Raw genomic sequence first — 23,477 nt, 5'->3', positions numbered from 1 at the left:
GTGCTGGCGGAAACTGGGCTACTGTTGGCTGAAGAAGAAGGAGAAGAAGAGGGGGGAGACGTGTCCGGAGGCAGGAGGAGAGGAGAAAGGTAAAGAGAGTGGAACTGAGGGTAGGAACTTTGAATGTTGGCAGTATTACTGGTAAGGGGAGAGAGTTAGCAGATATGATGGAGAGAAGGAAGGCGGATATATTGTGCGTGCAAAAGACTAACTGAAAGGGGAGTAAGACAAGGAGGATTGGAGGTGGATTCAAATTGTTCTATCATGGTGTGGATAGGAAGAGAAATGGAGTAGGGGTTATTCTGAAGGTACAGTATGTCAAGAGTGTTTTGGAGGTTAAAAGAGTGTCAGACAGAGTAATGATTATGAAGCTTGAAATTGGAGGTGTGATGATGAATGCTTTTAGTGCATATACCCCACAAGTTGGGCGTGCAATGGATGAGAAAAGATTTCTGGAGTGATTTGGATGAAGTGATGAACAGTGTACCCAAAGGACAGAAAGTGGTGATTGGAGCGGACTTCAATGGAGATGTTGGTAAAGGGAAAAGAGGAGATGAGGAGGTGATGGGTAGGCATGGCGTCAAGGAGAGGAATGAAGTTCAGAGGATAGTCGATTTTGCCAAAAGGATGGACATAGCTGTGGTGAATACATATTTTAAGAAGAGGGAGGAACATAGGGCTACATACAATTGACTCTTCTGCATAGGATATAATCTATGTGAAGGAGATTGAAGACTGCAAAGCGGTGGCAGGGGAAAGTGTAGTTAAGCAGCATATGATGGTGGTCTGTAGGATGACATTGGAGATCAAGAAGAGGAATAGAGTGAGGGCAGAGCCAAGGATCAAATGGTGGAAGTTGAAAAAGGAAGACTGCAAGGTTGAGTTTAGGGAGAAGGTGAGACAGGCAGTGAAGAGTGGTAGTGAAGAATTACCAGACATTTGGGAAACTACAGCAGATGTAGTAAGGGTGACAGCAAGAAGGGTGCTTGGTGTGAAAATCTGGAAAAAGGAAATTTGGTGTTGGAATGGGGAAGTACAGGAGAGTATACAGAGGAAGAGGATGGCAAAGAAGAAGTGGAATAGTCAGAGAGATGCAGAAAGTAGACAAGAGTACAAGGAGATAAGACGCTAGATGAAGAGAGAGGCATTGAAGGCTAAAGAAAAAGACATATGATGAGTTGTATGAGAGGCTAGACACTAAGGATGGAGAAAAGGACCTGTACTGATTGGCTAGACAGAGGGACCGAGCTGGGAAAGATGTGCAGCAGGTTAGGGTAATAAAGGATAAAGATGGAAACATACTCACAAGCGAGGAGAGTGTGTTGAGCAGATGGAAAGAGTATTTTGAGAGTCTGATGAATGAAAAGAACAAGAGAGAGAAAGTTGGATGATGTGGAGATAGTGAATCAGGAAATGCAATGGATTAGCAAGGAAGTAGTAAGGACAGCTATGAAGAGGATGAAAAATGGAAAAGCTGTTGGTCCAGATGACATACCTCTTGGAAGCATGGAGGTGTATAGGAGAGATGGCAGTTGAGTTTTTAACTAAGAGTGTTTAATGGAATCTTGGAAAGCGAGAGGATGCCTGAGGAGTGGAGAGGAAGTGTACTGGTTTTGATATTTAAGAATAAGGGCGATGTGCAGGAGGGGGATAAAATTGATGAGCAACAGCATGAAGTTATGTGAAAGAGTAGTGGAAGCTAGGTTAAGAAGTGAGGTGATGATTAGTGAGCAGCAATATGGTTTCATGCCAAGAAAGAGAACCACAGATGTGAGGTTTGCTCTGAGGGTGTTGATGGAGAAGTATAGAGAAGGCCAGAAGAAGTTGCATTGCATCGTTGTAGACCTGGAGAAAGCATATGACAGGGTGCCTCGAGAGAAGCTGTGGTATTGTATGAGGAAGTCGGGAGTGGCAGAGAAGTATGTAAGAGTTGTACAAGATATGTACGAGGGAAGTGTGACAGTGGTAAGGTCTGCGATAGGAGTGACTGATGAATTCAAGGTGGAGGTGGGATTACATCAGGGATCGGCTCTGAGCTCTTTCTTATTTGCAATGGTGATGGACAGGCAGATAGATGAGATTAGACAAGAGTCCCCGTGGACTATGTTTGCTGATGACATTGTGATCTGTAGCGATAGTACGGAGCACGTCGAGGAGACCCTGGAGAGGTGGAGATATGCTCTAGAGAGGAGAGGAATGAAGGTCAGTAGGAACAAGACAGAATACATGTGTGTATATGAGAGGGAGGTCAGTGGAATGGTGAGGATGCAAGGAGTAGATCTGGTGAAGGTGGATGAGTTTAAATACTTGGGATCAACAGTACAGAGTAATGGGGATTGTGGAAGAAAGGTGAAAAAGAGTGCAGGCAGGGTGGAATGGGTGGAGAAGAGTGTCAGGAATGATTTGTGACAGACAGATATCAGCAAAAGTGAAAGGGAAGGTCTACAGGACAGTAGTTAGACTAGCTATGTTATATGGGTTGGAGACAGTGGCACTGACCAGAAACCAGGAGACAGAGCTGGAGGTAGCAGAGTTAAAGATGCTAAGATTTGCACTGGGTGTGACAAGGATGGATAAGATTAGAAATTAGTACATTAGAGGGTCAGCTCATTTTGGACGGTTGGGAGACAAAGTTAGAGAGGCGAGATTGCGTTGGTTTGGACATGTGCAGAGGAGAGATGTCGATTATATTGGGAGAAGGATGCTAAGGATAGAGCTGCCAGGGAAGAGGAAAAGGGGAAGGCCTAAGAGAAGGTTTATGGCTGTAGTGAGAAAGGACATGCAGGTGATGGGTGTAACAGAACAAGATGCAGAAGACAGAAAGATGATCTGTTGTGGCGACACCTAATGGGAGCAGCCGAAAGAAGAAGCATATTAAAAAAGGACTAAGTCACCAAAAAATTCTATTTACACTTTATTACTGTTTTGACATAAGCAATGTATGCTGTCATTAATGTCAAACACTCATTAAATAACAACACCTTAAACATAACTCAGAAAATGACAATGCTGCTTCTAGCAGATAACTATTTCTGCTTACCGTTGTCAAAGGTGCAAGGTAAAGTTTATCTTGGAAATCCACCTTAAAATATAAAAGCACATTTGGTTAAAACCTTGGAAAATTGATATCTGTGGAAATAAGGAAAAACCAAAATCAAAATCAGGTAAGTGAATGCCAAATATGAATAAACTTGTAACAAATATTTTCATATAGCATATTTCAAGGAACAGATATTCACAATGTCCTTTACATAACAATACAATTCAGAACAACATACCACAACAGGATTCTTCAAACATAACAAAGAATTAAATATAATTCTAAAAACCTACACAAAAAGCTGTATCTATCTATCTATCTATCTATCTAATATGTATATGTAGTTAAACTGGCATTAGTATGGTATTACCAAAAAAAAAAAAAATATTAAACATGAGGAGCTGCTTTAAAAGGCAAAGCAAAAAAGGTGATTTTAAGTAGAAACCTGAAATGTTAACAAAAATACAGTGACACTTTTGGAAAGAAAAAACGTTTCAGAGTTCAGTAGCCATAAAACTAATCAAGCATTTTATTTTCAAATTGCCACTTTAGAATAGTGAGAACACAGAGTACAGTATGTGCATGAAGACTGGTTTCTCGGAGTCAAAAGCTTATGTAATAGAACATCTTCAAGCCATGCAGTATCAATAAACATTGGTTGTTTATTTGTTCTAAGCTTTAAATTCAGAGTACACAGAGACTGTCCATGTTTCCAAACCCAGGAACATTGCTGAAACAAACATTGTTTTCTTATTTTGCAATTTTAGCAATGACTTTCTTACTACTCGACCCATCAAACCTGTGGCTCTAAGCCTTCTTTGCACACCTGAAAGTGATACTTAACGATTTCAATTACTGTCCTGTGAGGCGCCTATCACACAAGTTGTTGAGACTTAGATACTTGTATTCTAATTCTATAGTGCATTTGGGTCTCCTTAACATGTTCCTATAAGAGTTTCCTTCAGATTCGACAGTGTAGGAAATTGTACTCCGTGGCTTTCTTTTCAATTACCTTTGTTATAATGAGCTGTTGGTCTTACTATATTAATTGCATTTTTCTTATCATTATGATAACAATATATACAGTTCACCATTGTCCAAATAATGTTTCAGAGGGTACAGCAACACATTTTGCTCCAACACAGTTTTTATACAGACGGTAATCAACAAAAGGTGGAACTCCTTTAGGAATTTTTGCACCAACATTCATGGCTTAATTACCTTACAATGCTGCAGAAAAGTTGTCTACCCATTACTTGCTCCCTGAAAAATGTCTTACTAATATAACTCTAAAAATTAGTTTTCAATAAGAAACTTTTTCTAAAACCTCTGGCAGTTTACAGTTTTACTGCACAATGTACTTTGTATAATTTCTAATCACTGGACATGAACTGCTTAAAGTACAATAAAAACTGGAAAAATTAGGGTGTTCTAAAATTTTTGAACAGTACACACACACACACTAATACTCTGTATGCATAAATTTACAACAAAGGTAACATATAGCATCACAATTAATTAACATTATCATAATACATCTCACAGCAACACATATGCAAAGTGCTTTCAGCCTCAGAGCCCAAGACACTAAGTTTACTTCCTAGGTCAGCCAGTGACTATCTTTGACAATTCTCTCTTCCCCCAGTGTGCTCTGCATTTAAACAGAGTACTGATATAGTCAGTGAGCAAATGTTTGCAAGACAGAAAGTGAACAGATAAAAACACTTGAGATTGGACTCAACTATATTAAAGATACACGTCAAAAAGAAGGGTGTTCCATCAGTCTCAAGAAAATGTCTAAATACAGTAGACCCCTGCAAACACGCGGTTCAGGGTTCACAGCCTCAGTCGTTTGCGGATTTTTCCTTAGAACCTAACTAATAATTGTTAGCGGAAACCGCAAATATCCTCCGCAATTTTTTATGCCTTTTTTCGTGGCAATACTGCACTGTAGACAGAACAGGAAGCAACCGTAGAGGAAAACGCGGCTTGGGATGGTGAAAGTAGCCAATCCGAGAGCGTTGTACTCTACTAGAATTTGAAACTGATTCCCAGCAGTCCTTGCAGTGGCTCTGATTGGTCTTCTGCTGAGGGTGCAGGGGCTTTTGGGGTCAAAGGATGTCAGCGCGGCTTTTAAAAAAGGGGGCCGGCGACCAAAGGGAAAAAAAAAGTTTTTGTAATTTGCATTTCAAGTTCTTGTCTCTCTGCCTGCCTTCTGTTGAGTTACCTGTACTTATTCATTTTGTCCTAGATCGTTTTGTGGTTGGGGTCTGGATTGTCTGCCATCTGCATGTGTACAGGAGGACTGTAAGTGGATTCATTGCCATCCTGCGAAGAAAGGAGCGCTCCTGAACCCGTCCACCCATCTTCACCATTTCAGGAACTACCGGTAGGACTATCTTTACATTCCCATTCAACGTGCAGATCTCTGGATCTCTTCATCATTACACTTCATCCGTTGCCATTTTTCATAGACTTTAATGTATAATCGCCATAAGGGGAACAGGGGTGGTATCGTTTTCATTACATTCTTTATTTGCTGTTTGATTACCGGTTTGTTTTGTTTTAGTCTCTGTTTGTGAGTGCGTGCAGTTCGGGTCAAGGCTGGGTGCGTCCCTGGAATCTCCACCATAAAAATAATCACCGTCTTCTCGATGGTGTGAATCTTTGCGGCACCGGACCGCTACGGTGTTATTCATTTCTCCTTGCTGCCAATTGACTACTGCCCTGTGACGCATCTCCAGCCAAGTGTTCTTGAGTTTTCCGTTTTGTTTTTCTTAATCCTTAAACTGCCACAACCGGCTATAGTAGTTTCCCAGTGCCAGCACATAGGAGCCGAGTATATTCGACGACGTACATTCATTGAACGCTGCAATCGGCTATTGCCGGTTCCCAGTGCAATTTACCAGCACGCCGGAGCTGATCAGTCAGTGCCATACATCCATTGAGCAGCCAGCTCATGACCACTGCCAGCCCCTGCAGAACTGTAGCCTCACTGTCTCTGGGATTTCAGCCGCTGCACTAGACTAGCTTGCAATCATCAGCGTTGGCCCCTGTGTGCTTGCGTGCAGCCAGTTCAAGCACAGTTGGCTCGGTGATTTACTGAATATCAATGGCGTCAGTTGCACCTTGTACATATTGTTCCAGTAGTTTTTTTAAATAGTTTTTACAGTTCATTAGCAGTGTGTAAAATGATCAGTGTTGCAGTAATTGTGATGCTCTTTGCATGAAAAAAAAATGTGTCCCATTAAAATTTCACGTTTTCTTTGTGAATTGTGACTTTACTTAAAAAGTGCAGCAAAAAAGTATTTGGCATCCAGGGATGCACTAACCCCCAAGTATGTGGCAGTTTAAGGGTTAAAGCCCCAAGATGCCACTGAAACGCCCTGCACCTTGTAAGGCTTCTCGCAATGAAAATGCGCTTGCATGAATTACAGTACATATAGCAGTAACATCGGTATTTTACATTCTAGCACTGAGGGTGTCATATCAGTACACTCCTGTATAGTATACGGGTTTACCTTTACATTCTTTTTTTATGTAATGTATTAAGCTGAGGTTGAAATGAAATTAAAGTGTTTTGGGGGCATATTTTTTATAGTTTTATTTAAACTATAAAAATGGGCGTTTTTTTAAGCACATCCATAATTTGCGTTTTTTCACAATTCAAGGGTGCTCTGAGAATGTAACCCCCGCAAATTATGGGAGTGTACTGTATAAAGAACTTTGTAGTTTAGGGAGGGTAGCAAAATGAAGGCACCCCAATCTAAGAAAACTTTGTGAAAATAGGAAAAATGCATCTAAAATAGGAACAAGAAAGACAGTAGGGACATTTCAACGGAGAAGCTTAAAAGATTCAAAAGTCTGTGATTATGGAACGCCTAAAATTATTATACTGTATTATTACAGTATGTATTATTGTATGCATAATATTTATGAAATACATATACAGTACATCTTTTCCCCTGCTGGCACACCTGAAGTGACTTCATGTGCAGAGGCAGGAGCCTCATTATTAATGTAGGCAGAATGTCCGAAGCAGAAGTTGATTAGGAAGGTGCTTATTCATTACAGGAGAGTCAAGAAGCGTGGCAAAAAGGAGCAAATCTACAGTATATACCCAGGGTACTCAATAGGCGGACTCCGGTCCGCATCCGGACCCAAATACGGTTAAATCTGGACCGACGCCAAAACAAACATGCAAATTTAATCATAATCCAAATGAGTTCTCAATGAAGTGCGCAATTGTGATTCCGCGCGATATATCTTTGAGGTTTCTACTCGGTTTGGTTGCTTCATCTATGTCCAATCACAGCAGCTGTAACAGTATCGTCATAGCAACGTTCCCACTACTCCCCGCCTCCCCCCCAATACTCGCTCGCTCATTCACGGCAGCCAGATGTATGTACCGGTCACGTGCTCTAGGTCAGGTCGGTGAACAGGCAGTCTCATCACTCGCAGGCAGTGCAAATTTCAATAACTGAAATTTTTTTTTGCTGACTGAAAGTGAAGATGGCTGGCTCAAGACAGTACATTGATAAGAAAAGAAAAGTTGATTTTGAAAACCACGAATTTAAGAGTGAGTGGACAGAAAAATATGCTTTCGTGCTCCCCGTGGGAAGCAGAAAACCAATGTGTTTAATCTGCAATAATCAAAAGTGGTAATGTGAAACGCCATTATGAAACCAAGCATGCACATTTCGAACAAAATTACCCTCAGAACTCAGAGGTAAGGACCATAAAAATAAACCAGCTGAAATCATCATATGAAGCTACAAGCAGTGTAATAGTTAGATCAGCCACACAACAGGAGCGGGCAACAGAAGCCTCACTAAGAGTAGCATGGGTCCTGGGAAAAAAACAAGAAACCCTTCTCTGATGCTGAAGTAGTCAAAGAGTGTATGAGTGAAGTGGTGACTGCTCTGTTTGAAGGGACTCAAAAGGATGAAATAATCCAGAAAATAAACCGAAATACCCTGTTCTGATTCCACTGCTGCAAGACGAGCTGAAATACTCGCTGATGATTTGCTTGAACAACTTAGTTCTGCTATAAAAAAAGCCAAATTCATTTCATTGGCTGTGGATGAATCCACAGATATCACGGACAATGCACAACTCATGGTCTTTGTCAGATTTCTTGATGAAGAAAAGGGAGAATTTCATGAAGATGTTTTGGGTCTCACAAACCTCCATGGACACACAAGGGGGGATGATATCTATGAAGCAGTGACACAGATGCTTAGAGACAGAGCGATAGACCTGAAGCATGTTGTTTCCATTGCTACTGATGGCGCACCATGTATGATTGGGAAAGAGAGGGGATTAGTGTCACGCTTGAGAACTCACCACCCTGACCTCATGGCATACCACTGCATAATTCACCAGATGGTTTTGTGTGCCAGCCTTGGAGAAAGGTACTCAGAAGTCATGACAACAGTCATGAAACTAGTCAATTATCTGAGAGCATCCTCTGCTTTGCAACATCGTTTATTGCGTTCATTTCTAATAGAGGTGAATGCAACATTTGATGATTTGCTCCTTCACAACAATGTCCGGTGGCTTAGTAAAGGCAAGGTACTGGAGCGTTTTTGGGCACTGCAGAAAGAGCTGGAGACATTTCTGTTGGATCAGAAGAGTGCAAAAGCCAAACCGTTTGTGGATTTCATGAAGAATGACGAGAAAATGGAAATTGTTGCTTTTCTAACGGACATTACTTCCCATCTTAATGACCTTAATATGAAGCTCCAAGGCAAAAACAGCACAGTGTGTGACCTCATGTTAGCTGTCCGTGCTTTCCAGAGGAAGCTGGAGGTGTTCAAATGTGACTTACAGCAGGACCTGCTTCACTTCCCAAGACTTTTGGATTAGACTGCAGGAAAACATCACCATCACAATTATGCTGAATTCCTGGACAAGCTGATTAAAAATTTCCAAACTCGCTTTGAAGATTTCCCTTTGGGAAAACAAGTCTTGCTGTGTATCGAAAATCCATTTCTTGTCAAAAATATTGCAGAATTCTCAAATGAAGCCACAAAAGTCTTCCAATGGCCCAGTGCTGCTTCTCTGCAAACAGAGTTAATTGAGCTACAAGAAAACCTAGCACTGCAGGAATCTCACTGTGACCTTGTCACCTTCTGGACAAAGATGGTTACTGCGGCAGGTGTTCCTCTCCTGCAGAAGATGGCCCTTCAAATTCTTACAATGTTTCCCTCAACGTACTGCTGTGAATCTGCCTTTTCCACTATGAACATGGTGAAAAACACATACCGCAACACCCTCACCAATGAACATTTACATCAGTGCCTCTGCCTTGCCCTCACACCTTTTATGCCCAAGTTCAAACAACTGGTGGCACAAAGAAGGTGTCACCTTTCACACTAAAAGGCCTACCATGTCATTTTTTTGTGTATAGTTCTAAAGTTTGGGGATTGCCTTTTTTTGGAGTTCTCTATTTGGAATTTGACTGGCACTTTTCCGGACCTCAGACTGAATGGAAATTTAGTAAGTGGACCTTTCAAATTTATATTTGAGTAGCCCTGGTATATACAGTGCATCCGGAAAGTATTCACAGCGCATCACTTTTTCTACATTTTGTTATGTTACAGCCTTATTCCAAAATGGATTAAATTCATTTTTTTCCTCAGAATTCTACAACACAACACCCCATAATGACAACGTGAAAAAAGTTTGAGGTTTTTGCAAATTTATTAAAAAAAAAAAAAAAAAAAACTGAGAAATCACATGTACATAAGTATTCACAGCCTTTGCTCAATACTTTGTCGATGCACACTTGGCAGCAATTACAGCCTCAAGTCTTTTTGAATATGATGCCACAAGCTTGGCACACCTATCCTTGGCCAGTTTCACCCATTCTCCTTTGCAGCACCTCTCAAGCTCCATCAGGTTGGATGGGAAGCGTCGGTGCACAGCCATTTTAAGATCTCTCCAGAGATGTTCAATCGGATTCAAGTTTGGGCTCTGGCTGGGCCACTCAAGGACATTCAGAGTTGTCCTGAAGCCGCTCCTTTGATATCTTGGCTGTGTGCTTAGGGTAATTGTCCTGCTGAAAGATGAACCGTCGCCCCAGTCTGAGGTCAAGAGCGCTCTGGAGCAGGTTTTCATCCAGGATGTCTCTGTACATTGCTGCAGTCAATTTCCCTTTATCCTGACTAGTCTCCCAGTCCCTGCCGCTGAAAAACCTGCCCACACTTTGGAATAAGGCTGTAACATAACAAAATGTGGAAAAAGTGATGCGCTGTGAATACTTTCCGGATGCACTGTATATAATTCACTAAGCAGCCGATAGGTCACGCAAGACACCCATGGGATACGACGACAACTCACAGAACTACGCCCACTAACTCTAAGAATTCACTAAGTCTATGGCAAGCAAGACGCATGCAAGACAGAGTCCTACCCACCAACAATTCACTAAGCAGCCGACCATGGCACACGCACGATAGAGCCCCGCCCACCAACAATTCGAGCGAGAGCGAAAGCATTTGCCAAGAATGTTTTCATTAATCAAGAATGAAAGTCGGAGGTTCGAAGACGATCACATACTGTCGTAGTTCCAACCATGAACGATCCCGAGTGGCGATCCGGTGACGTTATTCCCATGACCCGCCGGGCAGCCAACCGGGTAACCAAAGTCTTTGGGTTCTGGGGGTAGCATGGTTGCAAAGCTGAAACTTAAAAGAAATTGATGGAAGGGCACCACCAGGTGTGGAGCCTTTCGCTTAATTTCACTCGTCACGGGAAACCTCACCCGGCCCAGACACGGAGAGGATTGACAGATTGATAGCTCTTTCTCGATTCTGTGGGTGGTGGTGCATGGCCGTTCTTAGTTGGTGGGGTGATTTGTCTGGTTAATTCTGATAACGAACAAGACTCCCTCCTGCTAAATAGTTACGCAACAAAAGAGCAGTCGGCATCCAACTTCTTAGAGGGACAAGTGGCTTTCAGCCACATGAGATTGAGCAATAACAGGTCTGTGATGCCCTTAGATGTCCGGTGCTGCACGCGCGCTACACTGAATGGATCAACATGTGTCTACCCGGCGCCGAGAGGCGTGGCGAAGCCGCTGAACCCCATTCGTGATGGAGACCGGGGCTTGTAATTGTTTCCCTTGAACGAGGAATTCCCAGTAAGTGCGGGTCATACGCTCACACTGATTAAGTCCCTGCCCTTTGTACACACCCCCCCCGTCGCTACTACCATGGTCGGGTGACTTGGTGGATTATATACTGTATAGAAAAGCAGCCGGAACCGAAAAGAACAATGATAATTCAACGTGGCTCAGAGGTGCATGTGGACTGTAGCAGAGACGAAAGCGACTGAGGTGGTGTTTGTAAAAAGAACAGTCAACGTGACTTACAGGTGCATGTGGACTGTACACAGACAAAAGCAACTCAGGTGAGGAGTTGGGGGCGGGCACATGAGCAGGCAGTGCGTACTTAACGATGATTAAGAGATGACTAAGAAATCAGCAGACTAGAATGGCGGGGGGGCCGGGGTGAAGGGTTCGGAATGGGCGTCCTTCCCCTCTCCCCCCCGTTCCGCACCTGATCACCATCCAGCCCCGTCCCTCACTCTGGGAGGTGGAGGCGCGACGGCGGTCCTCCAGTTTTCAGTCACGGACAAATGTATGTTGCCCTCTCCAGAGTTCCATCTTTTCATTCACCTACCGTCGTATCCTCAAACCCACCCCATTTGGACAACTGTGTCTTTCAGGAAGTGTTCACCCATCAATACATAATTATGTGGCGTATGCTACGCCGCGGGTTGGCTAGTGTGTTTTATTTGTCATCGTAGAATTTTTTTTTATTTGATTATTTAGGTGTACAATAGTGTGCCTCATGAATAAGCTGCACTTTGACATTTTAGCATTGCAGTTTACTTTGTTAAAGGATAGCTTCAGTATTTTTTAACTTCGTAAACATGGTATGTATGCATGCATTTGCTACACAAATCTGTTAAGTATTTTCAATAAATTTGAAAAAAGAAAAAAAAAAAAAAATATATGCATAGCATATCCTGATGTTTTATAATGGAAGTCAGAAGGGAACAGGGCCGGGGGGGGGGTTATGTAGTGGGGAGCTTAACTTACCAAATATATCCACTTCGAAGAAGCAAAAAATTTGATATAGGGAAACATGCCTTCTACATTTCTGTTTGCAACAAAAAAGTGATCTAGAAATAATTATTATATTGTATATTTCTGGCACTACTTTTCTTGAGGTAACTATATGCTTCCTAATCGCTTGTGTGATAGCAGTGGCTTTCATAGGAGGAGTTCTCACATAAATACAAGGTAAAACAACATAATACAAGGACTGGGGCAGGAACAGATTAGTGTGATTTTGTCATTCAAGAGGAAAAAAAATTAGTTTTTTCAGATGATGGTATTATATTTTTTCTCATTTTAACAATGATTTTTCATTTAGCTGCTGCTATGAAAAGTAATACTAATTAGTACTTTGTTATGTCACTCTGAGGAAAATATTAAGTCTAATATACTGTAATTACCAAATTAAACAATTAAATTCAGCTGAAATTCACACTCACTTGTTTCTTTTCACAGGGTCTAAGCTTTATAATGTCTTCATCAGTAACAGCACCATGTGTTTTCATACAGGGAACTTTCCCAGAAGTATCTTGAGAAGGCAAATCTGGTGTTTCAGCCTCTGGAGGTACAATAGTGAAATGTCCACTATTTGTTTCACATTCACTGCCAGTCTGTTTCACCATATTTGAATCATCAGTCTGAGCTTTTGAACATGCTTCCACCTTGTTGACCATTTCACATTGTTCAAGAGTCTCTCCATTTCCTTTTTTATGTTGCTTATTATACTTACTTATCTGTTTCAGGTATTTCTCGGATTCCTTAAAACTGAATTTTCTTTTGCGCAAGGACTGTTGAAGCTCTTTACTCAAGGTATTTTTCACCATCACTTGTCCCTGCCATTTTTTCACTAACTCTTCATTAAACACATTTTGGAAGTTCTCACCAATGTGAGCTTTTGCAAACCTGCAAGTAATACCATACTGGCATTTCCCGAAAGTCTCAAAGAGATAGCAATGATCTCCCACATCTGCTGGCTTTAAAGACAGGTATGTAGGAATATCATGAAGAAATTTGCATTTTTCTCCAAAGAAGCATTTCTTTTGGCATTCCTGAGAAGGAAAAAAAAAACAAAAAAACCACAAACCAAGAAATATCATTAGCAACACAGTTTAATAATAAAGCTTATTGTACTAACAGACAGGCACTTAGGTCATTAATTTTTGCTTTAAAGGGCTGTGTATTTTCTCAATCATTAAACTACACAAAAAGAATAATGTAGCAGTCACCATCATTCAGGTAACTCCCCAAATCCTAAGTAACATGCCATTTTAAAATGACAAATAGGAATCTGACCACACATGAGAAGTAAATTTTTCATTAGGCTACAAATAGCATTTTCAAACACTGATGACCCAGTTCAAAGTCAAGGTGGACAGAACCTACTCCATCGACATCAGGATCAAAAGAAGAACTTACCCTGGGCAGGGTGTTAGTCCACCGTTGACAGCACTAATGCACACACCCAAATTCACACAAGGCCTATATGTAATTAACAATTAATAGGCTCTATATGTAATTAACAATTAATAGGCTCATCTCTGATATGTGTGAAATGCCATATAAACTCCGAGAACACGACACACCACACCAGGGGCCTCATGTATAAATGGTGTGTATGAACAAAAATGTTACGTATGTTACGTACGAACGTTTCCACCCTCAAATTGCGATGTATAAAGCCTAAACTTGGTGTAAAGCCACAGAGATTTTCATGGTAGCTCCAACCCTGGCATACGTAAGTTCTCCGCTCTGTTTTGCAGACTGGCTGCACCCAGCGTCAAAGCAGTGCTACTGTTCCTGTGTGGTTACCCTTTCTTTAGATCCACATCCCTGACGTGGCTTTATCGTATACACCGAAACTAACCGCACATTGTTTATTAGTTTAATGCATCTGATTGTAATTAACCTGTAACAATATAATGTTCCAGGGAATAGCAAAGTATTCCAAATACCATAGCTGCTTTAGCGTTGTTACTCTCACTGCACTCTTTTTCTTCTTTTAGCTGCTCCCGTTAGGGGTTGCCACAGCGGATCATCTTTTTCCATATTACTCTCACTGCACCACTCGGAGTATTAATTATTGGTAAATTAATTATTGGTATACAGCATCAAGCACATGCTGCCTCAGCCATGCTGCCTATTTGGACTGCACTCACTTGGCAAATGCTTCAAAGCCTTTCCTGTACAGACCTCTCGGTTCAGAAACAGTTTCATCCCAAGAACTATAGACGCACTCAATCAGTCCATCAAGTGCTCCTTGTAGAACTATTTGTACTTATTAGTACAATTACCTCACTGTAAGCTTGCGATGCAGTTACAGTTAGGTCCATAAATATTTGGACAGAGACAACATTTTTCTATTTTTGGTTCTGTACATTACCACAATGAATTTTAAATGAAACAACTCAGATGCAGTTGAAGTGCAGACTTTCAGCTTTAATTCAGTGGGGTGAACAAAATGATTGCATAAAAATGTGAGGCAACTAAAGCATTTTTTAACACAATCCCTTCATTTCAGGGGCTCAAAAGTAATTGGACAATTGACTCAAAGGCTATTTCATGGGCAGGTGTGGGTAAGTCCGTCGTTATGTCATGATCAATTAAGCAGATAAAAGGCCTGGAGTTGATTTGAGGTGTGGTGCTTGCATGTGGAAGATTTTGCTGTGAACAGACAACATGCAGTCAAAGGAGCTCTCTATGCAGGTGAAAGAAGCCATCCTTAAGCTGTGAAAACAGAAAAAACCCATCTGAGAAATTGCTACAATATTACGAGTGGCAAAATCTACACTTTGGTACATCCCGAGAAAGAAAGAAAGCACTGGTGAACTCAGCAACGCAAAAAGACCTGGACGTTCATGGAAGACAACAGTGGTGGATGATCACAGAATCATTTCCATGGTGAAGAGAAACCCCTTCACAACAGCCAACCAAGTGAACAACACTCTCCAGGGGGTAGGCGTATCGATATACAAGTCTACCATAAAGAGAAGACTGCATGAAAGTAAATACAGAAGGTGCACTGCAAAGTGCAAGCCACTCATAAGCCTCAAGAATAGAAAGGCTCGATTGGACTTTGCTAAAGAACATCTAAAAAAGCCAGCACAGTTCTGGAAAAAACATTCTTTGGACAGATGAAACCAAGATCAACCTCTACCAGAATGATGGCAAGAAAAAAGTATGGAGAAGGCATGGAACAGCTCATTATCCAAAGCATACCTCATCATCTGTAAAACACGGTGGAGGCAGTTTGATGCCTTGGGCGTGTATGGCTGCCAGTGGCACTGGGACACTAGTGTTTATTGATGATGTGACACAGGACAGAAGCAGCCGAATGAATTCTGAGGTGTTCAGAGACATACTGTCTGCTCAAATCCAGTTCAATGCAGTCAAATTGATTGGGCGGCGTTTCATGATACAGATGGACAATGACCCAAAACATACAGCCAAAGCAACCCAGGAGTTTATTAAAGCAAAAAAGTGGAAATTTCTTGAATGGCCAAGTCAGTCACCTGATCTTAACCCAATTGAGCATGCATTTCACTTGTTGAAGACTACACTTCTGACAGAAAGGCCCACAAACAGCCAGCAACTGAAAGCTGCTGCAGTAAAGGCCTGGCAGAGCATTAAAAAGGAGGAAACCCAGCATCTGGTGATGTCCATGAGTTCAAGACTTCAGGCTGTCATTACCAGCAAAGGGTTTTCAACCAAGTATTAGAAATGAACATTTTATTTCCAGTTATTTAATTTGTCCAATTACTTTTGAGCCCCTGAAATGAAGGGATTGTGTTAAAAAATGCTTTAGTTGCCTCACATTTTTATGCAATCGTTTTGTTCACCCCACTGAATTAAAGCTGAAAGTCTGCACTTCAACTGCATCTGAGTTGTTTCATTTAAAATTCATTGTGGTAATGTACAGAACCAAAATTAGAAAAATGTTGTCTCTGTCCAAATATTTATGGACCTAACTGTATAATATTGCACAACCTGAGCCACTTTATAAAGCGCATATTTACATATGATGGCGATATCATTTTTAAGATGAAATGCAGCAAATTATGTTTATTATACAGATATAACTAACTTCATTTAAATAATCTATATTGTTAATAACTAACTAGGGGTGGGCGGTATGACCAAAATTCTACATCACAGTATTTTTCTAAATTATCCTGGTTTCACGGTATTCAACGGAATTTTTTTCCCCATGCATGAGTGGATGTTAACCACATTTTCCACTGCAGTTACTGGCTAAGAATAACCTATTCCACTGTCAAGTGCATTGTACATTGTACAATAAAAACATTTTAATGTGCACACAAGTATTAATACAGGTTTGCATGGCCCCATAAAGTGATAGTTTTCAAGGGGGTGGCACTAGTGAAGAGAAGGAATCACATTGCATGACAGATTCAGTCAAAATATAGAACCTTTTTATTGAACAAATTTTGCAAAAACTTAAACTATAACTTTGACAACATATTTTCAACCATCCAAAGTGGCATTTAGACTTAGTAAAATATCCAGAAGTGCTTGTCATAAGTTGTATTGCACTGAACATGTCTTAGAAAAGGAACAAATAGTAAATATTTTTGTAAACCAACTACACTTTCTGTTAATGTTAACAATCTCTGTCCACTGACACATTAAAGTGACTTTTCAAACAACTTTACCATCATTAAACTGCATAATATTTAAACTAATAAATAATAACAATAAAATAAATAATAGTATTATTACTGATAGTTGCACTATTACTTCAAGGCTTCAAGCCCAGGTGCATTACACAGTATTCACCAAATTAAAATAAAATAAAAAGTGCAATCTTGGTGATGACATCTTTACCAACTGAACCATCATTTAGGCAAACTGCATTAATATGGACCTTGCTTCAAGCTGAGCTATATGCATAAATAATATAACTTGCATTTATAATGCTATTTGTGGTATAGCCCTACAGAATCGTATTAGGGCCACGGTGAAGAAAAAAAAAATACGGACACGGGGAAGAAAAAATCAAACCATATGTCAAGAATAAAGTCGACATTTCCACTTTATTCTCATAGTTTACTTTATAATTAAAGTAGAATGTCATAAACTAAACTTCATCCTAAAATCATTGTTTAATTTACTAGATTTTCTCAAACCCCGTCATAAGTTAACGTAGCACATTAAATGCTTTGTGTTAAGTGTTCCCCGACCCAGTTGTTAATCACTACGCTTCTTAAACTGACTTCTCCCGCACTAAGAGGAGACAGCGATCACCGCACAGAATCCATTCACTTCATGATATTCCTGCTCTCTGAAAATTTAGAATGCTAAGAAAATTACTTGATATCATTTTCATGATGAAATGAATTAAAGCGGGTATTAAACATGCACGGTAGTGAGGCGGTAGTGCTGCTCCCTCGCAGTAAGGGGTCCCCAGGTGTATGTTCAGTGTAGAGAACATTATGGCAGGTGTGACGCGGCTCCAAAAAACTGGATGTATGAATGGGTATCGCACAGGTTTAACTTAAATATTGTGTAAATGTTGGGTTTGTGATCTGGTGGTCGGAGACACTAACACAGAATTCAATGGATGTTCTTCTGAGCAGGCTTTCTTTATTCCACGCGTGCTGTCTCTATCCGACGTACCAAAACCCCAATTCCTATCTTTCATTTTTCTTTCTCCACATAACCAATCACCACACGATAAACGTCTTTGTGAAATTAAAACTAGTTATAAACTTAGCCCACTGAGTGTTCAGAACTTTAAAAATATCTTCGTTATACATGTTTAATTATACCATCCATTCAGGGTGGCGCCCATCCCTGAACGAGTCGCCAGCACATCGCAGGGTGAATACGAGCAAAACATACACTAGCAGGGTCAATATAGCATAACAAAACCCCACATTCTACGTGACTTTGAAAGGAAACTGAAGTAAACCCACCAGAAAAACATGCAAATGCAAGACAGGATACACCCGAGATACCCTTTCTGCAAGGCAGCAGTGCAACCTCCACGCCGCGGTGCCTCCACATGATTAATACATGCTTTGATACATTTCACCATGAAAATTATATCAAGTATTTATCTTAGCATTCTAAATGTTCAGAGAGCAGGAATATCATCAAGTGAATGTATTCTGTGCGGCGATTGCTGCTGGGGCCTCCTCTTAGTGCAAGAGGAAGTCAGTTTAAGAAGCTCGGGGAACACTTAACAAATCTCCAGACTACGGACGTGACTCGTTTTTTTTTGGCAAAAGTTCTTCTGTGTCATCATGTTCAACTTTATCGTCAGCTACAGCTTCAGTTTCGGAATGTTCTCTGTCCATTTTCACCACGCAATACCTACACTACCACACCTATTTAGCAGTGTAGCAGTGAAAAAGAGCCCCCGTGCAACACCTCTGTGTTTAGCGGTGTAGCAGTGAAAAAGGTCCCCACTTGAACAGTTTCCAGCTGTGCCACGTTCCGAATGTCGTTTAGGCAATTTAAACCAGTGTTGCAGTATAAGAAAAATCCGTATCATACCAAAAATAAAAAACTGTTTTTGGTATGAACCGGTATACTGCCCAGCACTATAATTAACACTAGAATTACCGGAGCCTACGAAAAAACTCGTAGATCCATCCCACCTTAAATTGCTTCTTATCGCCATCGTCTTTTGTCTTCTAAATGTGCAGATAAAGACAAGCTGCAAGCAGCGGCTATTCCATCCCCCCACTGACTTAGAACATGCACGAACTTCTCCCAACTCATGCCTTGATTGATTATCTTGGGAGTGGAGTTTTAGAGTGGAAATAATAGATCGTTATTTGGAACACACGCATTTCATGTGTGTTCCGTTTCTACAGTAATCTGTGTAAACACATTTTTAAAACAGAAACGTTTTTTATATTCTAGTAGTAAATGACAAAATGTAGGCATAAACTATATAATGTATGAAGCCTGAAGTCCAAATATCAAAGAAACACTTTCACAAAAAGTACAAATATAACAGAACAAGTGTGCTTTTATTCAAAAATATACCTGCAGAAAAAAAAAAAAAAGCCGCCTTAGTGTGTGGCATTGACACTCATTTACAATGACTGCTGCCGTGACGCAACAGTATCAGCAACTCAATAACTCAAAAGGTCACAAGTTCAATCCTGCACAACTCCCTTTTGAGAAGTGAACTGCTTTTATTTTTACTATTTTAGAATAAAAAGATACATTTGATTTCAGTCTGTAACAGTCAGTGTAATTTATGATATTTGTGAAGGTTAGCTTTGTTTTTATTTATTTATTTTTTTTTATTCACTTTTCATTCTCTCAGTTGCGTTCAGGATCCTTCCCTACCCCATCAGACACTGTTGTTTTCACATAAAGACGTGCTACAGCTCTGCAGTGTATCACGATACATACGACCGCGTGTTTTTATTCCCCCAATCCTGCCAGTCCCCACATTTTGCTGTATGCTGTTTCTTTTGTACTCCAGGACATGCAGAGGAAAGCATAGTAAAGAGCAGTAACTTCAGCGCTATATGCAATCATCAGACACTCCCCATCTGACACTGCTGTTTTCATATAAAGATGCGCTATAGCTCACCCAAGGAGCGCCCTTCCTACATTTACGACATGTTTACTTGTTGCAGTGTACACACCTCTCTGTGCTATGGTTCCTATTACACTGAACAAGCACCTGTAATTTGCAGCTCTGTTCATTATCTCAAAACACCACGCACATTCACAGTAATTCCCAATTATGTCCAACACTCACACCCACGCCCACAACCATACAGAACTGATTCCACATCAGAGAATTTCCAGTTCCAACATAAATTCACACCCGATCCGACGGGGTTCATTTTCAAATATTGCATTTAGTGCGATGATGTTTTCACATATATTGTCTTTCTTTCAGGTTTGTAATAGAAACCACAGCATAGAGAGAAGTGTGTACATTATAACAGGTACACACGTTGTAAATGTAGGAAAGACGATCCTTGCGTGTGTATGAACTATTAATTGTTAACATTTGATACTGATGATTGCATATAGCACCGTCTTATTCAGTGCGCGCAAGAACATGCAGGTGGCCAGTTGCTGTGTGCTACTACATGCTGGCAGTCATCAACGCACATTTTAAAAAAAGAAAGACAAATATATGTGACGTTTTGAAGAAATCATTTTATGACGCGAATAGTACCAATCAGAAAACATCGTCGAAGTAATGCAATATTTGAAAACGAACAGCGTCAGATCGGGTGTGAATTTATACTGCCGCTATCAGAGTCAGATCAGAAGCTGAATAACCTCCTGTTCTGACTAAGTAAAAAAAGCATTAATCAATCAACAGAAATAACTACGATCGACATTTTAAACTTAACGATTTACAGTGCATACCAATTTATAAATTTTATGTCCGTTTGAGGCTACAAAGAAAAAAACAAAAAAAAAAAAAAAAACACTTCATTCCCAGTGGGGAATCGAACTCGGGTCTCTAAGGCAGCGGTTCCCAAACTGTGGTATGCATACCACTAGTGGTACGCGGAGCCTTTTCAGGTGGTACGCATCGCGGTCCCTGAAATTTATCTATGCAAAAGCATTTATGACAAGCCTGTTGTGAGCAAAAACCAATGAAACTGTTTAAATACAATAATAAGTGGATTCCCAAATTTAGTGTGGTGTGAAATTTCGTCATCCGAATAAATAAAACCTATTATTCAAATCAGTATTTAGTTCATTTAACTCTACCATAATTCCGTTTCGCAGAAGTCAACTTCTACTTCTTCACTGTTTGAGCTTTTGGTCACTAGATGAAAGCACAACGCCGACACTATTTAGTCTTCGGGAACTCTGACTCACAGAAACCGCTCGCGTTTGTTGTTATACATGCACTGCCGCTGTATCGCATTGTAGTTACTAGATCTAAGCACAAAGCCGATACCATTTCGTCTTCGGTAACTGCGTTACATACAGGCCAAAGGCAGGATTTAGTTTCGGGATGGAATTTATCAATTTATGTACATGCACAAATTTTTTCATTAATTTTATGCATAATTTCTTCCAATTCTTTAACTTTTATTCAGGTTTCAGGGTGGTTGTAGTCAGTGTCGTGAATTTGCTGTATATTACCTAATTAAGAATTAATCATTCATTGCAGTACTTGTTTTTTTATTTTTTGTTAAAAATTCGGGTGGTACGCAACGCAACTCACTTAACCTCAGGTGGTACTTGACGTCCAAAAGTTTGGGAACCCCTGCTCTAAGGCACGGCAGGGTTGCTGTGCTCTGAGTCAGTAAATCTTAGTGTTATGCCACGGAAGGTGTTGTGTTGTTCTTGAACCTTTTGTGAAAGTGTTTATTTGATGTTTGGACGTCAGGCTTCACACATTCTATAGTTTATGCCTACATTTTGTAACATTTATTACTAAAATATGAAAAAGTTTGTTTTAACATGTTTACACAGATTACTGTAGAAACAGAACACACATGAAATGCTTGTGTTCCAAATAACATCTATTATTTCCACTCTAAAACAGAGAGCTGAAGGAGCAGTTCAGGCACCCCCAGATAATCAAACAAGGCATGAGCTGGGAAAACTTAGTGAACGTTCTGCGACGGTGGGGGATGGAATAGCCAGCTGCTTGCTGCTCGTCTTAATCGGCACATTTAGAAGACAAAAGAGAGGTGAGAACGGTTTTAAGGTGGGCCGGATCTATGAGTTTTTTCGTAGACTCTGGCAATTCTAGTGTTAAACATGTGAGGACACAGCGCCGCAGCGCTAGCTAGTTCAGGGACTGTTCCTGCCCCGCGCTGTATTCTTGCTGGTGCTGACGCGACACTGGAAGGACAGATGGATAGAATAATTAAACACATACTACGAAGATATTTCAATGTTCCTTAAAAGTTTTGAAGAATCGGCGTTCTAAGCTTATAGATGGCTTAACGTCTATTACAGAGCTGATTGGATATTTGGAGAAAGAAAAGGAATTACAGGAATTAGGGGGGGGGGTTAGTACGTTTGAAAGAGACAGTACTGCTACAATAAATTATTTCATTGAAGGTCGTGCATGGCGCAGCAAGCATCTAGCATGAGACATGAACAATCACTGCACCACCGTGTTCCCATGTTTAATAACATGCTTTAACTCCTATCATCATGAAAATGATATCAAGTATACATCTCTGTATTTTAATTATTCTGAGAGCTGTAATATCACGAATGTAATGGATTCTGTGTCCTGTCGGAGGCAGAGAAAGCCCGGAAGTACATAGTGATTCACACACAGAGCACACAGAAGATCAAATACAAAACAAAGCATTTAACGCGCTACTTTAGTTACGATGGGATTTGAGAAACTAGTAAATTAAACAATTTTAAGATGAAGTTTATGATGATCTACTTTAATGACAAAATAAACTGTGATTAAAGTGGAAGTTTCAAGATTAAAGTTGACTTTTCGTGCTTTTTTCCCCCCACTGTGTGCCTTTTTTTTTCTCTGTACCCACATAAGCTTTCATATGACAGACAGTGGGCTACGACTTGCCTTTTCACGGCAACTTTTGATATGTGACAACTTCTTTTTTATTTCGGGCACTGTGCGACTTTGTCAACATGAGCTTTCGAGTTTCCCCGACACGCTATGGTCACTCGATCAACTTCCTTTTGTTGATTATATTACTGCTTAAACCAACAAATAGTATGTTTTTCCTTGCCTCCACTTGGTAATCGCTGAAATTTTTCTATTTTCCCCCGTGCACTTAACATTGTCTTTTCATAGAAGGCTGAGCTTAAGGGCTACTTATATTGATTTGCATATTCAAAGAGGCGCAATTCTGGGAGGAGTTGGGGCAGGACAGCAGGTGTGTGCATTACTTTTCACGCTGACTGGGATTTATGTAGTGGAAGAACATGGAAGTTGGCGTACGCACAGATTTATGCATCTGGATTTTTTTGTGCGTAAGCACATTTACGCTTTTGTCCGTACGCCATGTTAATAGTGTGAATTCTATGCACGCCGTTATACATGAGGCCCCAGGGCTCTCAGATCGAATACAATTTGAATCTACATGGAAAAAAAAATTCTTATTCAAAGGTAACCACTGACATTCGATTGTACAAGAATGGTCCCTTATATTACCTTACACTAATTTTGGCATTGTGTTGTTCCAGACACCCTATGCTGCAATACTTCTGTATTTTGCAGATCTCTTCTGCGATCAGTTTTTTTAATTTAAATTATTAGTTTGATTCGTTATTTATAAAAGTGACAGATTCTTCTACTGCACTACTCTGCTTTTTGAATAAAGGGTGTACTAACAACTACTTTTAAACACTCCT

General features: G+C 40.4%; 1 protein-coding gene across 1 annotated transcript in view; it reads right to left on the bottom strand.

The window, feature by feature from the left end:
* Positions 1-23,477, bottom strand: part of dus3l (dihydrouridine synthase 3-like (S. cerevisiae)) — a 73,526-nt gene that overhangs the window by 34,191 nt on the left and 15,858 nt on the right. The window contains exons 4-5 of the mRNA XM_028817116.2: positions 12,608-13,216; positions 3,041-3,082 (exon numbers count right to left, since the gene is read on the bottom strand). Coding sequence (XP_028672949.1) covers positions 3,041-3,082; positions 12,608-13,216 — 651 coding nt within the window. The remainder of the gene's footprint in view (positions 1-3,040; positions 3,083-12,607; positions 13,217-23,477) is intronic.

Source organism: Erpetoichthys calabaricus, chromosome 13 (assembly GCF_900747795.2).
Source record: "Erpetoichthys calabaricus chromosome 13, fErpCal1.3, whole genome shotgun sequence".
Lineage (NCBI taxonomy): Eukaryota > Metazoa > Chordata > Cladistia > Polypteriformes > Polypteridae > Erpetoichthys > Erpetoichthys calabaricus.
This window is presented reverse-complemented; position numbering and strand designations above follow the sequence as displayed.